Here is an 18,083-nt window from a genome sequence, read left to right on the forward strand (position 1 = left end):
TCCACTCTATCATACACCCAGGGACTGGATCAGGGAGGCCACATCCACTCTATCATACACCCAGGGACTGGCTCCGGGAGGCCACATCCACTCTATCATACACCCAGGGATTGGCTCAGGGAAGCCACATCCACTCTATCATACACCCAGGGACTGGATCAGGGAGGCCACATCCACTCTATCATACACCCAGGGACTGGCTCAGGGAGGCCACATCCACTCTATCATACACCCAGGGATTGGCTCAGGGAGGCCACATCCACTCTATCATACACCCAGGGATTGGCTCAGGGAAGCCACATCCACTCTATCATACACCCAGGGACTGGCTCAGGGAAGCCACATCCACTCTATCATACACCCAGGGATTGGCTCAGGGAAGCCACATCCGCTCTATCATACACCCAGGGACTGGATCAGGGAGGCCACATCCACTCTATCATACACCCAGGGACTGGATCAGGGAGGCCACATCCACTCTATCATACACCCAGGGACTGGATCAGTGAGGCCACATCCACTCTATCATACACCCAGGGACTGGCTCAGGGAGGCCACATCCACTCTATCATACACCCAGAGACTGGATCAGGGAGGCCACATCCACTCTATCATACACCCAGGGACTGGATCAGGGAGGCCACATCCACTCTATCATACACCCAGGGACTGGATCAGGGAGGCCACATCCGCTCTATCATACACCCAGGGACTGTATCAGGGAGGCCACATCCGCTCTATCATACACCCAGGGACTGGATCAGGGAGGCCACATCCACTCTATCATACCCCCAGGGACTGGATCAGGGAGGGCACATCCACTCTATCATACACCCAGGGACTGGATCAGGGAGGCCACATCCGCTCTATCATACACCTAGGGACTGGCTCCGGGAGGCCACATCCGCTCTATCATACACCCAGGGATTGGCTCCGGGAGGCCACATCCACTGTATCATACACCCAGGGATTGGCTCAGGGAGGCCACATCCGGTCTATCATACACCCAGTGATTGGCTCCGGGAGGCCACATCCGCTCTATCATACACCCAGGGACTGGATCAGGAAGACCACATCAACTCTATCATACACCCAGGGACTGGCTCCGGGAGGCCACATCCACTCTATCATACACCCAGGGATTGGCTCAGGGAGGCCACATCCACTCTATCATACACCCAGAGACTGGATCAGGGAGGCCACATCCACTCTATCATACACCCAGGGACTGGATCAGGGAGGCCACATCCACTCTATCATACACCCAGTGACTGGCTCAGGGAGGCCACATCCGCTCTATCATACACCCAGGAACTGGATCAGAGAGGCCACATCCACTCTATCATACACCCAGGGACTGGATCAGGGAGGCCACATCCACTCTATCATACACCCAGGGACTGGATCAGGGAGGCCACATCCACTCTATCATACACCCAGGGACTGGATCAGGGAGGCCACATCCACTCTATCATACACCCAGGGACTGGCTCCGGGAGGCCACATCCACTCTATCATACACCCAGGGATTGGCTCAGGGAAGCCACATCCACTCTATCATACACCCAGGGACTGGATCAGGGAGGCCACATCCACTCTATCATACACCCAGGGACTGGCTCAGGGAGGCCACATCCACTCTATCATACACCCAGGGATTGGCTCAGGGAGGCCACATCCACTCTATCATACACCCAGGGATTGGCTCAGGGAAGCCACATCCACTCTATCATACACCCAGGGACTGGCTCAGGGAAGCCACATCCACTCTATCATACACCCAGGGATTGGCTCAGGGAAGCCACATCCGCTCTATCATACACCCAGGGACTGGATCAGGGAGGCCACATCCACTCTATCATACACCCAGGGACTGGATCAGGGAGGCCACATCCACTCTATCATACACCCAGGGACTGGCTCAGGGAGGCCACATCCACTCTATCATACACCCAGGGACTGGCTCAGGGAGGCCACATCCACTCTATCATACACCCAGAGACTGGATCAGGGAGGCCACATCCACTCTATCATACACCCAGGGACTGGATCAGGGAGGCCACATCCACTCTATCATACACCCAGGGACTGGATCAGGGAGGCCACATCCGCTCTATCATACACCCAGGGACTGTATCAGGGAGGCCACATCCGCTCTATCATACACCCAGGGACTGGTTCAGGGAGGCCACATCCACTCTATCATACCCCCAGGGACTGGATCAGGGAGGGCACATCCACTCTATCATACACCCAGGGACTGGATCAGGGAGGCCACATCCGCTCTATCATACACCTAGGGACTGGCTCCGGGAGGCCACATCCGCTCTATCATACACCCAGGGATTGGCTCCGGGAGGCCACATCCACTCTATCATACACCCAGGGATTGGCTCAGGGAGGCCACATCCGGTCTATCATACACCCAGTGATTGGCTCCGGGAGGCCACATCCGCTCTATCATACACCCAGGGACTGGATCAGGAAGACCACATCAACTCTATCATACACCCAGGGACTGGCTCCGGGAGGCCACATCCACTCTATCATACACCCAGGGATTGGCTCAGGGAGGCCACATCCACTCTATCATACACCCAGAGACTGGATCAGGGAGGCCACATCCACTCTATCATACACCCAGGGACTGGATCAGGGAGGCCACATCCACTCTATCATACACCCAGTGACTGGATCAGGGAGGCCACATCCGCTCTATCATACACCCAGGAACTGGATCAGAGAGGCCACATCCACTCTATCATACACCCAGGGACTGGATCAGGGAGGCCACATCCACTCTATCATACACCCAGGGACTGGATCAGGGAGGCCACATCCACTCTATCATACACCCAGGGACTGGATCAGGGAGGCCACATCCACTCTATCATACACCCAGGGACTGGCTCCGGGAGGCCACATCCACTCTATCATACACCCAGGGATTGGCTCAGGGAAGCCACATCCACTCTATCATACACCCAGGGACTGGATCAGGGAGGCCACATCCACTCTATCATACACCCAGGGACTGGCTCAGGGAGGCCACATCCACTCTATCATACACCCAGGGATTGGCTCAGGGAGGCCACATCCACTCTATCATACACCCAGGGATTGGCTCAGGGAAGCCACATCCACTCTATCATACACCCAGGGACTGGCTCAGGGAAGCCACATCCACTCTATCATACACCCAGGGATTGGCTCAGGGAGGCCACATCCACTCTATCATACACCCAGGGACTGGATCAGGGAGGCCACATCCACTCTATCATACACCCAGGGACTGGCTCCGGGAGGCCACATCCACTCTATCATACACCCAGGGACTGGCTCAGGGAGGCCACATCCACTCTATCATACACCCAGGGACTGGCTCAGGGAGGCCACATCCACTCTATCATACACCCAGGGACTGGCTCAGGGAGGCCACATCCACTCTATCATACACCCAGGGACTGGCTCAGGGAGGCCACATCTACTCTATCATACACCCAGAGACTGGCTCCGGGAGGCCACATCCACTCTATCATACACCCAGGGACTGGATCAGGGAGGCCACATCCGCTCTATCATACACCCAGGGACTGGCTCAGGGAGGCCACATCCGCTCTATCATACATCCAGGGACTGGATCAGGGAGGCCACATCCGCTCTATCATACACCCAGGGATTCGCTCCGGGAGGCCACATCCACTCTATCATACACCCAGGGACCGGCTCAGGGAGGCCACATCCACTCTATCATACACCCAGGGACTGGATCAGGGAAGCCACATCCGCTCTATCATACACCCAGGGATTGGCTCAGGGAAGCCACATCCGCTCTATCATACACCCAGGGACTGGATCAGGGAGGCCACATCCACTCTATCATACACCCAGGGACTGGATCAGGGAGGCCACATCCACTCTATCATACACCCAGGGACTGGATCAGGGAGGCCACATCCACTCTATCATACACCCAGGGACTGGCTCAGGGAGGCCACATCCACTCTATCATACACCCAGGGATTGGCTCAGGGAAGCCACATCCACTCTATCATACACCCAGGGACTGGATCAGGTAGGCCACATCCACTCTATTATACACCCAAGGACTGGCTCAGGGAGGCCACATCCACTCTATCATACACCCAGGGATTGGCTCAGGGAGGCCACATCCACTCTATCATACACCCAGGGACTGGATCAGGGAGGCCACATCCACTCTATCATACACCCAGGGACTGGCTCCGGGAGGCCACATCCACTCTATCATACACCCAGGGATTGGCTCAGGGAGGCCACATCCACTCTATCATACACCCAGGGACTGGCTCAGGGAGGCCACATCCACTCTATCATACACCCAGGGACTGGCTCCGGGAGGCCACATCCACTCTATCATACACCCAGGGACTGGCTCAGGGAGGCCACATCCACTCTATCATACACCCAGAGTCTGGATCAGGGAGGCCACATCCACTCTATCATATACCCAGGGACTGGATCAGGGAGGCCACATCCACTCTATCATACACCCAGGGACTGGCTCAGGGAGGCCACATCCGCTCTATCATACACCCAGGGACTGGATCAGGGAGGCCACATCCACTCTATCATACACCCAGGGACTGGATCAGGGAGGCCACATCCACTCTATCATACACCCAGGGACTGGATCAGGGAGGCCACATCCGCTCTATCATACACCCAGGGACTGGCTCCGGGAGGCCACATCCGCTCTATCATACACCCAGGGATTGGCTCAGGGAGGCCACATCCACTCTATCATACACCCAGGGATTGGCTCCGGGAGGCCACATCCGCTCTATCATACACCCAGTGATTGGCTCCGGGAGGCCACATCCGCTCTATCATACACCCAGGGACTGGATCAGGGAGACCACATCCGCTCTATCATACACCCAGGGACTGGCTCCGGGAGGCCACATCCACTCTATCATACACCCAGGGACTGGCTCAGGGAGGCCACATCCACTCTATCATACACCCAGGGACTGGCTCAGGGAGGCCACATCCACTCTATCATACACCCAGGGACTGGCTCAGGGAGGCCACATCCACTCTATCATACACCCAGGGACTGGCTCAGGGAGGCCACATCCATTCTATCATACACCCAGAGACTGGATCAGGGAGGCCACATCCACTCTATCATACACCCAGGGACTGGATCAGGGAGGCCACATCCACTCTATCATACACCCAGGGATTGGCTCAGGGAGGCCACATCCACTCTATCCTACACCCAGGGATTGGCTCAGGGAGGCCACATCCACTCTATCATACACCCAGAGACTGGCTCCGGGAGGCCACATCCACTCTATCATACACCCAGAGACTGGCTCCGGGAGGCCACATCCACTCTATCATACACCCAGCGACTGGATCAGGGAGGCCACATCCGCTCTATCATACACCCAGGGACTGGATCAGGGTGACCACATCCACTCTATCATACACCCAGAGACTGGATCAGGGAGGCCACATCCACTCTATCATACACCCAGGGACTGGATCAGGGAGGCCACATCCGCTCTATCATACACCCAGGGACTGGATCAGGGAGGCCACATCCACTCTATCATACACCCAGGGATTGGCTCCGGGAGGCCACATCCACTCTATCATACACCCAGGGATTGGCTCCGGGAGGCCACATCCACTCTATAATACACCCAGGGACTGGATCAGGGAGGCCACATCCACTCTATCATACACCCAGGGACTGGATCAGGGAGGCCACATCCACTCTATCATACACCCAGGGACTGGCTCCGGGAGGCCACATCCACTCTATCATACACCCAGGGATTGGCTCCCGGAGGCCACATCCACTCTATCATACACCCAGGGACTGGATCAGGGAGGCCACATCCACTCTATCATACACCCAGGGACTGGCTCAGGGAGGCCACATCCACTCTATCATACACCCAGGGACTGGCTCAGGGAGGCCACATCCACTCATTCATACACCCAGGGACTGGATCAGTGAGGCCACATCTGCTCTATCATACACCCAGGGACTGGCTCCGGGAGGCCACATCCACTCTATCATACACCCAGGGATTGGCTCAGGGTGGCCACATCCACTCTATCATACACCCAGGGACTGGATCAGGGAGGCCACATTCGCTCTATCATACACCCAGGGATTGGCTCAGGGAAGCCACATCCGCTCTATCATACACCAGGGGATTGGCTCAGGGAGGCCACATCCGCTCTATCATACACCCAGGGACTGGATCAGGGAGGCCACATCCGCTCTATCATACACCCAGGGATTGGATCAGGGAGGCCACATCCGCTCTATCATACACCCAGGGACTGGATCAGGGAGGCCACATCCACTCTATCATACACCCAGAGACTGGATCAGGGAGGCCACATCCACTCTATCATACACCCAGGGACTGGATTAGGGAGGCCACATCCACTCTATCATACACCCAGGGACTGGATCAGGGAGGCCACATCCACTCTATCATACACCCAGGGATTGGCTCAGGGTGGCCACATCCACTCTATCATACACCCAGGGACTGGATCAGGGAGGCCACATTCGCTCTATCATACACCCAGGGATTGGCTCAGGGAAGCCACATCCGCTCTATCATACACCCAGGGATTGGCTCAGGGAGGCCACATCCGCTCTATCATACACCCAGGGACTGGATCAGGGAGGCCACATCCGCTCTATCATACACCCAGGGATTGGATCAGGGAGGCCACATCCGCTCTATCATACACCCAGGGACTGGATCAGGGAGGCCACATCCGCTCTATCATACACCAAGAGACTGGATCAGGGAGGCCACATCCACTCTATCATACACCCAGGGACTGGATCAGGGAGGCCACATCCACTCTATCATACACCCAGGGACAGGATCAGGGAGGCCACATCCGCTCTATCATACACCCAGGGACTGGCTCCGGGAGGCCACATCCGCTCTATCATACACCCAGGGATTGGCTCCGGGAGGCCACATCCGCTCTATCATACACCCAGGGACTGGCTCCGGGAGGCCACATCCACTCTATCATACACCCAGGGACTGGATCTGGGAGGCCACATCCACTCTATCATACACCCAGGGATTGGCCTCCGGGAGGCCCCATCCACTCTATCATACACCCAGGGACTGGATCAGGGAGGCCACATCCACTCTATCATACACCCAGGGACTGGCTCAGGGAGGCCACATCCACTCTATCATACACCCAGGGATTGGATCAGGGAAGCCACATCCACTCTATCATACACCCAGGGATTGGCTCAGGGCGGCCACATCCGCTCTATCATACACCCAGAGACTGGCTCAGGGAGGCCACATCCGCTCTATCATACACCCAGGGACTGGATCAGGGAGGCCACATCCACTCTATCATACACCCAGGGATTGGCTCCGGGAGGCCACATCCATTCTATCATACACCCAGGGACTGGATCAGGGAGGCCACATCCACTCTATCATACACCCAGTGACTGGATCAGGGAGGCTACATCCACTCTATCATACACCCAGGGACTGGATCAGGGAGGCCACATCCGCTCTATCATACACCTAGGGATTGGCTCCGGGAGGCCACATCCGCTCTATCATACACCCAGGGATTGGCTCCGGAAGGCCACATCCACTCTATCATACACCCAGGGATTGGCTCCGGGAGGCCACATCCACTCTATCATACACCCAGGGACTGGCTCCTGGAGGCCACATCCACTCTATCATACACCCAGGGATTGGCTCCGGGAGGCCACATCCACTCTATCATACACCCAGGGATTGGCTCCGGGAGGCCACATCCATTCTATCATACACCCAGGGACTGGATCAGGGAGGCCACATCCACTCTATCATACACCCAGTGACTGGATCAGGGAGGCTACATCCACTCTATCATACACCCAGGGACTGGATCAGGGAGGCCACATCCGCTCTATCATACACCCAGGGATTGGCTCAGGGAAGCCACATCCGCTCTATCATACACCAAGGGATTGGCTCAGGGAGGCCACATCCGCTCTATCATACACCCAGGGACTGGATCAGGGAGGCCACATCCGCTCTATCATACACCCAGGGATTGGATCAGGGAGGCCACATCCGCTCTATCATACACCCAGGGACTGGATCAGGGAGGCCACATCCACTCTATCATACACCCAGAGACTGGATCAGGGAGGCCACATCCACTCTATCATACACCCAGGGACTGGATTAGGGAGGCCACATCCACTCTATCATACACCCAGGGACTGGATCAGGGAGGCCACATCCACTCTATCATACACCCAGGGATTGGCTCAGGGTGGCCACATCCACTCTATCATACACCCAGGGACTGGATCAGGGAGGCCACATTCGCTCTATCATACACCCAGGGATTGGCTCAGGGAAGCCACATCCGCTCTATCATACACCCAGGGATTGGCTCAGGGAGGCCACATCCGCTCTATCATACACCCAGGGACTGGATCAGGGAGGCCACATCCGCTCTATCATACACCCAGGGATTGGATCAGGGAGGCCACATCCGCTCTATCATACACCCAGGGACTGGATCAGGGAGGCCACATCCGCTCTATCATACACCAAGAGACTGGATCAGGGAGGCCACATCCACTCTATCATACACCCAGGGACTGGATCAGGGAGGCCACATCCACTCTATCATACACCCAGGGACAGGATCAGGGAGGCCACATCCGCTCTATCATACACCCAGGGACTGGCTCCGGGAGGCCACATCCGCTCTATCATACACCCAGGGATTGGCTCCGGGAGGCCACATCCGCTCTATCATACACCCAGGGACTGGCTCCGGGAGGCCACATCCACTCTATCATACACCCAGGGACTGGATCTGGGAGGCCACATCCACTCTATCATACACCCAGGGATTGGCCTCCGGGAGGCCCCATCCACTCTATCATACACCCAGGGACTGGATCAGGGAGGCCACATCCACTCTATCATACACCCAGGGACTGGCTCAGGGAGGCCACATCCACTCTATCATACACCCAGGGATTGGATCAGGGAAGCCACATCCACTCTATCATACACCCAGGGATTGGCTCAGGGCGGCCACATCCGCTCTATCATACACCCAGAGACTGGCTCAGGGAGGCCACATCCGCTCTATCATACACCCAGGGACTGGATCAGGGAGGCCACATCCACTCTATCATACACCCAGGGATTGGCTCCGGGAGGCCACATCCATTCTATCATACACCCAGGGACTGGATCAGGGAGGCCACATCCACTCTATCATACACCCAGTGACTGGATCAGGGAGGCTACATCCACTCTATCATACACCCAGGGACTGGATCAGGGAGGCCACATCCGCTCTATCATACACCTAGGGATTGGCTCCGGGAGGCCACATCCGCTCTATCATACACCCAGGGATTGGCTCCGGAAGGCCACATCCACTCTATCATACACCCAGGGATTGGCTCCGGGAGGCCACATCCACTCTATCATACACCCAGGGACTGGCTCCGGGAGGCCACATCCACTCTATCATACACCCAGGGATTGGCTCCGGGAGGCCACATCCACTCTATCATACACCCAGGGATTGGCTCCGGGAGGCCACATCCACTCTATAATACACCCAGGGACTGGATCAGGGAGGCCACATCCACTCTATCATACACCCAGGGACTGGATCAGGGAGGCCACATCCACTCTATCATACACCCAGGGACTGGCTCAGGGAGGCCACATCCGCTCTATCATACACCCAGGGACTGGATCAGGGAGGCCACATCCGCTCTATCATACACCCAGGGATTGGATCAGGGAGGCCACATCCGCTCTATCATACACCCAGGGACTGGATCAGGGAGGCCACATCCGCTCTATCATACACCAAGAGACTGGATCAGGGAGGCCACATCCACTCTATCATACACCCAGGGACTGGATCAGGGAGGCCACATCCACTCTATCATACACCCAGGGACAGGATCAGGGAGGCCACATCCGCTCTATCATACACCCAGGGACTGGCTCCGGGAGGCCACATCCGCTCTATCATACACCCAGGGATTGGCTCCGGGAGGCCACATCCGCTCTATCATACACCCAGGGACTGGCTCCGGGAGGCCACATCCACTCTATCATACACCCAGGGACTGGATCTGGGAGGCCACATCCACTCTATCATACACCCAGGGATTGGCCTCCGGGAGGCCCCATCCACTCTATCATACACCCAGGGACTGGATCAGGGAGGCCACATCCACTCTATCATACACCCAGGGACTGGCTCAGGGAGGCCACATCCACTCTATCATACACCCAGGGATTGGATCAGGGAAGCCACATCCACTCTATCATACACCCAGGGATTGGCTCAGGGCGGCCACATCCGCTCTATCATACACCCAGAGACTGGCTCAGGGAGGCCACATCCGCTCTATCATACACCCAGGGACTGGATCAGGGAGGCCACATCCACTCTATCATACACCCAGGGATTGGCTCCGGGAGGCCACATCCATTCTATCATACACCCAGGGACTGGATCAGGGAGGCCACATCCACTCTATCATACACCCAGTGACTGGATCAGGGAGGCTACATCCACTCTATCATACACCCAGGGACTGGATCAGGGAGGCCACATCCGCTCTATCATACACCTAGGGATTGGCTCCGGGAGGCCACATCCGCTCTATCATACACCCAGGGATTGGCTCCGGAAGGCCACATCCACTCTATCATACACCCAGGGATTGGCTCCGGGAGGCCACATCCACTCTATCATACACCCAGGGACTGGCTCCGGGAGGCCACATCCACTCTATCATACACCCAGGGATTGGCTCCGGGAGGCCACATCCACTCTATCATACACCCAGGGACTGGATCAGGGAGGCCACATCCACTCTATCATACACCCAGGGATTGGCTCCGGGAGGCCACATCCACTCTATCATACACCCAGGGACTGGATCAGGGAGGCCACATCCACTCTATCATACACCCAGGGACTGGATCAGGGAGGCCACATCCACTCTATCATACACCCAGGGATTGGCTCCGGGAGGCCACATCCGCTCTATCATACACCCAGTGATTGGCTCCGGGAGGCCACATCCGCTCTATCATACACCCAGGGACTGGCTCCGGGAGGCCACATCCACTCTATCATACACCCAGGGACTGGCTCAGGGAGGCCACATCCACTCTATCATACACCCAGGGACTGGCTCAGGGAGGCCACATCCACTCTATCATACACCCAGGGACTGGCTCAGGGAGGCCACATCCACTCTATCATACACCCAGGGACTGGCTCAGGGAGGCCACATCCATTCTATCATACACCCAGAGACTGGATCAGGGAGGCCACATCCACTCTATCATACACCCAGGGATTGGCTCAGGGAGGCCACATCCACTCTATCCTACACCCAGGGATTGGCTCAGGGAGGCCACATCCACTCTATCATACACCCAGAGACTGGCTCCGGGAGGCCACATCCACTCTATCATACACCCAGAGACTGGCTCCGGGAGGCCACATCCACTCTATCATACACCCAGCGACTGGATCAGGGAGGCCACATCCGCTCTATCATACACCCAGGGACTGGATCAGGGTGACCACATCCACTCTATCATACACCCAGAGACTGGATCAGGGAGGCCACATCCACTCTATCATACACCCAGGGACTGGATCAGGGAGGCCACATCCGCTCTATCATACACCCAGGGACTGGATCAGGGAGGCCACATCCACTCTATCATACACCCAGGGATTGGCTCCGGGAGGCCACATCCACTCTATCATACACCCAGGGATTGGCTCCGGGAGGCCACATCCACTCTATAATACACCCAGGGACTGGATCAGGGAGGCCACATCCACTCTATCATACACCCAGGGACTGGATCAGGGAGGCCACATCCACTCTATCATACACCCAGGGACTGGCTCCGGGAGGCCACATCCACTCTATCATACACCCAGGGATTGGCTCCCGGAGGCCACATCCACTCTATCATACACCCAGGGACTGGATCAGGGAGGCCACATCCACTCTATCATACACCCAGGGACTGGCTCAGGGAGGCCACATCCACTCTATCATACACCCAGGGACTGGCTCAGGGAGGCCACATCCACTCATTCATACACCCAGGGACTGGATCAGTGAGGCCACATCTGCTCTATCATACACCCAGGGACTGGCTCCGGGAGGCCACATCCACTCTATCATACACCCAGGGATTGGCTCAGGGTGGCCACATCCACTCTATCATACACCCAGGGACTGGATCAGGGAGGCCACATTCGCTCTATCATACACCCAGGGATTGGCTCAGGGAAGCCACATCCGCTCTATCATACACCCAGGGATTGGCTCAGGGAGGCCACATCCGCTCTATCATACACCCAGGGACTGGATCAGGGAGGCCACATCCGCTCTATCATACACCCAGGGATTGGATCAGGGAGGCCACATCCGCTCTATCATACACCCAGGGACTGGATCAGGGAGGCCACATCCACTCTATCATACACCCAGAGACTGGATCAGGGAGGCCACATCCACTCTATCATACACCCAGGGACTGGATTAGGGAGGCCACATCCACTCTATCATACACCCAGGGACTGGATCAGGGAGGCCACATCCACTCTATCATACACCCAGGGATTGGCTCAGGGTGGCCACATCCACTCTATCATACACCCAGGGACTGGATCAGGGAGGCCACATTCGCTCTATCATACACCCAGGGATTGGCTCAGGGAAGCCACATCCGCTCTATCATACACCCAGGGATTGGCTCAGGGAGGCCACATCCGCTCTATCATACACCCAGGGACTGGATCAGGGAGGCCACATCCGCTCTATCATACACCCAGGGATTGGATCAGGGAGGCCACATCCGCTCTATCATACACCCAGGGACTGGATCAGGGAGGCCACATCCGCTCTATCATACACCAAGAGACTGGATCAGGGAGGCCACATCCACTCTATCATACACCCAGGGACTGGATCAGGGAGGCCACATCCACTCTATCATACACCCAGGGACAGGATCAGGGAGGCCACATCCGCTCTATCATACACCCAGGGACTGGCTCCGGGAGGCCACATCCGCTCTATCATACACCCAGGGATTGGCTCCGGGAGGCCACATCCGCTCTATCATACACCCAGGGACTGGCTCCGGGAGGCCACATCCACTCTATCATACACCCAGGGACTGGATCTGGGAGGCCACATCCACTCTATCATACACCCAGGGATTGGCCTCCGGGAGGCCCCATCCACTCTATCATACACCCAGGGACTGGATCAGGGAGGCCACATCCACTCTATCATACACCCAGGGACTGGCTCAGGGAGGCCACATCCACTCTATCATACACCCAGGGATTGGATCAGGGAAGCCACATCCACTCTATCATACACCCAGGGATTGGCTCAGGGCGGCCACATCCGCTCTATCATACACCCAGAGACTGGCTCAGGGAGGCCACATCCGCTCTATCATACACCCAGGGACTGGATCAGGGAGGCCACATCCACTCTATCATACACCCAGGGATTGGCTCCGGGAGGCCACATCCATTCTATCATACACCCAGGGACTGGATCAGGGAGGCCACATCCACTCTATCATACACCCAGTGACTGGATCAGGGAGGCTACATCCACTCTATCATACACCCAGGGACTGGATCAGGGAGGCCACATCCGCTCTATCATACACCTAGGGATTGGCTCCGGGAGGCCACATCCGCTCTATCATACACCCAGGGATTGGCTCCGGAAGGCCACATCCACTCTATCATACACCCAGGGATTGGCTCCGGGAGGCCACATCCACTCTATCATACACCCAGGGACTGGATCAGGGAGGCCACATCCACTCTATCATACACCCAGGGATTGGCTCCGGGAGGCCACATCCACTCTATCATACACCCAGGGACTGGATCAGGGAGGCCACATCCACTCTATCATACACCCAGGGACTGGATCAGGGAGGCCACATCCACTCTATCATACACCCAGGGATTGGCTCCGGGAGGCCACATCCACTCTATCATACACCCAGGGAGTGGATCAGGGAGGCCACATCCACTCTATCATACACCCAGGGACTGGCTCCGGGAGGCCACATCCACTCTATCATACACCCAGAGACTGGATCAGGGAGGCCACATCCACTCTATCATACACCCAGGGACTGGATCAGGGAGGCCACATCCACTCTATCATACACCCAGGGATTGACTCCGGGAGGCCACATCCGCTCTATCATACACCCAGGGATTGGCTCAGGGAGGCCACATCCACTCTATCATACACCCAGGGACTGGATCAGGGAGACAACATCCACTCTATCATACACCCAGAGACTGGCTCAGGAAGGCCACATCCACTCTATCATACACCCAGGGATTGGCTCAGGGAGGCCACATCGGCTCTATCATGGACTTGGGTCTTCTGGCCTCTGGCCCTTCCCTTCCAGTCCTGATGAAGGGTCTTGGCCCAAAACATCTGCTCTTTATTCTCCTCCATAGATGCTGCCTGATCTGCTGTCCCTGCAGCGTGATACTTTGGATTTCCAGCAGCTTGTGTCTGAGCTGTTCACTCCGTATGAAGCAGCTCAGCTCTTTGGTCAGTCCAATCTGCAGTGAGGCCCTTTTACAGAGCAACTGTGTGCGGGGTGACTGTGCAGGGGCAGTGCAAGGGGCAACTGCGCGCGTGTACAACTGTACGTGAACTGCACTCACCTCTGACTTGAGCACGTGCGGCTGCCTGTTGTAGTGGAGGGCGAGGCATTGCAGGGGCGAGATCACCGCTGGGACCTGACACAGGTCACCCAACTTCAGCCCCTTACTGCCCGGCGTGTCTATGGGTAAGCCAGTTAACGTGCCCAGCGTGTCGATGGGTAAGCCAGTTAACGTGCCCAGCGTGTCGATGGGTAAGCCAGTTAACGTGCCCAGCGTGGGAAGTGTTCCAGTCACCAGCGAACGTCCTGATTCCACGGGCAGCATCTGCAGTAAACAACAGGTTTCGGGTAGGGTCGGGGAGGCTGGGGCAGGGGCAGGGGCAGGGCAGGAGAAAACGATAGAGGAAAAAATGTCCAAACAGAGAGATTGGAGAGAGTGGGGAGAGTAGGAGAGAGAATGGAGAAGGTGGAGGGGAGAGAGGGGAGTGGGGAAGGGGAGGGGTGGAGGGGTTAGAGGGGTAGAAGGTAGTGGAGGGGTTAGTGGGGTAGAAGATAGTGGAGGAGAGTGGAGGGTAGAGGAGGGATATTGGTGGAAGGAGAGAGAGAGAGAAGACAGCTTGAGAGGACAGAGGAGGATGGATGTAAGGTTGAGGGAGACACGAGTGAGTGAGGAGGGAAAGAGGAGGGAAGGAGAGAGAAGAGAGAGAGGAGGGTGGGGGAGGGAGAGAGGAGGAAGGTTGGAGGGAGAGATTTGGGTGAAAGAGAGAAAATTACAGACTCAGGAAGACAGGCCCCGATCCACTCCACTGGTACCGATCAGACCCAAAGGAAAGAGCTCCCTCCCCAACTGTGACCGAGGGAGCTCCCTCACTGGCAGTGACCTTGTGACTTCACATAACCAGCATTACCCAAGTGACCTGACTAACGAGCATTAACCAAGAAATCTGCCATTGCGATCCTTAACAATTAACAAGGGAGAATGACAACACAAACTAGTGATGTGTGAATGATCTTTGAGCCCTAACTAGTGAGACATAGTGTACCACCTGAAACAGAAGGAGCTAGCTGAGGTGAGTGAAGGGACCACACGAGTGAAGTTTGCTACACAGTGGCCCCTTACATCTGTGCGTTTAGAAAGTTTCCCTCAAACCCAGCATTTAACAAGGTGCCTCCTGAATCTGATGAACTGTGGATGTAGTCGATATGGATTTTAGGAAGGCCTTTGACAAGGTCCCTCTCTAACTTGATTGAGTTTTTTGGTGAGGTGACAAGGGTGATTGATGAAGGTAGACCTGTAGATGTTGTCTACAAGGATTTTCATAAGCAGTTTGATGTTCCCTCTTGAGAGGCTCATCCAGATTAAGGTGCATGGGAGTCATGGTGGATTCATAGAATCATAGAAATCTATAGCACATTACAGGCCCTTCGGCCCACAATGTTGTGCCAACCATGTAACCTATTCTAGAACTGCTCTACTGCACAGCCCTCTATTTTTCTAAGCTCCATGTACCTTTCTCAGTCTCTTAAAACACCCTATTCTATCCACCTCAACCACCATTGGTGGCAGCCCATTCCACACACCCACCACTCTGTGTGAAAAACTTACATCTGACATCCCTCTTGAACCTGCTTCCAAGCACTGTGCCCTCTGGTGTTAGTCATTTCAGCCCTGGGAAAACACCATGAACACCAGCAATGCCTCTCATCATCTTATACACCTCTATCAAGTCAGCTCTCATCCTCCGTCACTCCAAGGAGGAAAACCTATTCTCATGTGGTATACTCTCCAATCCTTGTAAATCTCCTCTGCACCCTCTCTATAGTATCCACATCCTTCCTGTAGTGAGGTGACCAGAACTGAACACAGTACTCCAAGTGGGGTCTGACCAAGGTTTTATATAGCTATAACATTACCTCACAGCTCTTGAACTCAATCCCACGGGTGAAAAAGGCCATCACGCCATAGGCCTTCTTAACAACACTGTCAACCTGCACAGCAGGTTTCAGTGTCCCATCGACATGGACCCCAAGATCCCTCTGATCCTCCATACTGCCAAGAGTCTTACCATTAATACTATATTCTGACTTCATATTTGACCTACCAAAATGAACCACTTCACACTTATCTGGGTTGAACTCCATCTGCCACTTCTCAGCCCAGTTTTGCATCCTATCAATGTCCTGCTGTAACCTCTGACAGCCCTCCACACTATCCACAACACCTCCAACCTTTGTGTCATCAGCAAACTTACTAACCCATCCCTCCACTTCCTCATCCAGGTCATTTATAAAACTCACAAAGAGGAGGGGTCTCAAAACAGATCCCTGAGGCACAGCACTGGTCACCGACCTTCATGCGGAATATGACCCATCTACAACCACCCTTTGCCTTCTGTGGGCAAGCCAGTTCTGGATCCATAAAGCTAGGTGCTCTTGGATCCCAAGCCTCACTACTTTCTGAATGAGCCTTGCAAGGGGAACCTTATCAAATGCCTTACTGAAATCCATATACACTACATCCATTGCTCTACCTTCATGTGTCTTGTTACCTCCTCAAAGAATTGAATTAAGCTCGTAAGACATGACCTGTCCTTGACAAAGCCATGCTGACTATCCCTAATCAGATTGTTTTTCTCCAAATGCTCATAAATCCTGCCTCTCAGGATCTTCTCCAACCACTTGCCCACCACTGAAGTAAGACTCACTGGTCTATAATTTTCTGGGCTATCTCTACTCCCTTTCTTGAAAAAGGGAACAACATTTGCAACCCTCCAATCATCCAGTACATCTCCCGTCCCGGTTGATGATGCAAAGATCATCACCAGGGGCTCAACAATCCCCCCCCTCACTTCCCACAGCTGCCTGGAGTATATCTCATCTGGTCCTGGTTAACTAACTTAATACCTTTGAAGAGCTCCAGCACATCCTCTTTCTTAATGTCTGAACACTCAAGCGTTTCAGTCTGCTGTAAGTCGTCCCCACAATTGTCAAAGTCCTTTTCACTGGTGAATTCTGAAGCAAAGTATTAATTAAGAAACCTCCACTACCTCCTCCAGGTCCATGCACATTTCCACTATCACACCTGGTTGGTCCCATTCCCACACAGCTTATCCTCTTGTTCTTCACATACTTGTAGAATGCTTTGGTGTTTTCCTTAATTCTGCTTGCCAAGGCTTTCTCATGGCCCCTCCTAGCTCTCCTAATTTCATTCTTAAGAACCTTCCTGACAACCTTGTAATTTTCTAGAGCTCTAACCGTATTTGATTTCTTGAACCTTTCATAAGCTTTTCTTAACTAGATTTTCTACATCCTTGGCTGGCGGTTCTTTAATCC

The 18,083-nt window shown here is 55.1% G+C and overlaps 1 protein-coding gene across 1 annotated transcript in view; it reads right to left on the bottom strand.

Moving 5' to 3' along the window:
- Positions 1-18,083, bottom strand: part of jdp2b (Jun dimerization protein 2b) — a 55,781-nt gene that overhangs the window by 16,339 nt on the left and 21,359 nt on the right. Inside the window, 1 exon segment of the mRNA XM_073039137.1 lies at positions 14,812-15,113. Coding sequence (XP_072895238.1) covers positions 14,812-15,113 — 302 coding nt within the window.

The sequence above is a fragment of the Hemitrygon akajei genome, chromosome 3 (genome assembly GCF_048418815.1).
Source record: "Hemitrygon akajei chromosome 3, sHemAka1.3, whole genome shotgun sequence".
Classification (NCBI taxonomy): Eukaryota; Metazoa; Chordata; class Chondrichthyes; order Myliobatiformes; family Dasyatidae; genus Hemitrygon; species Hemitrygon akajei.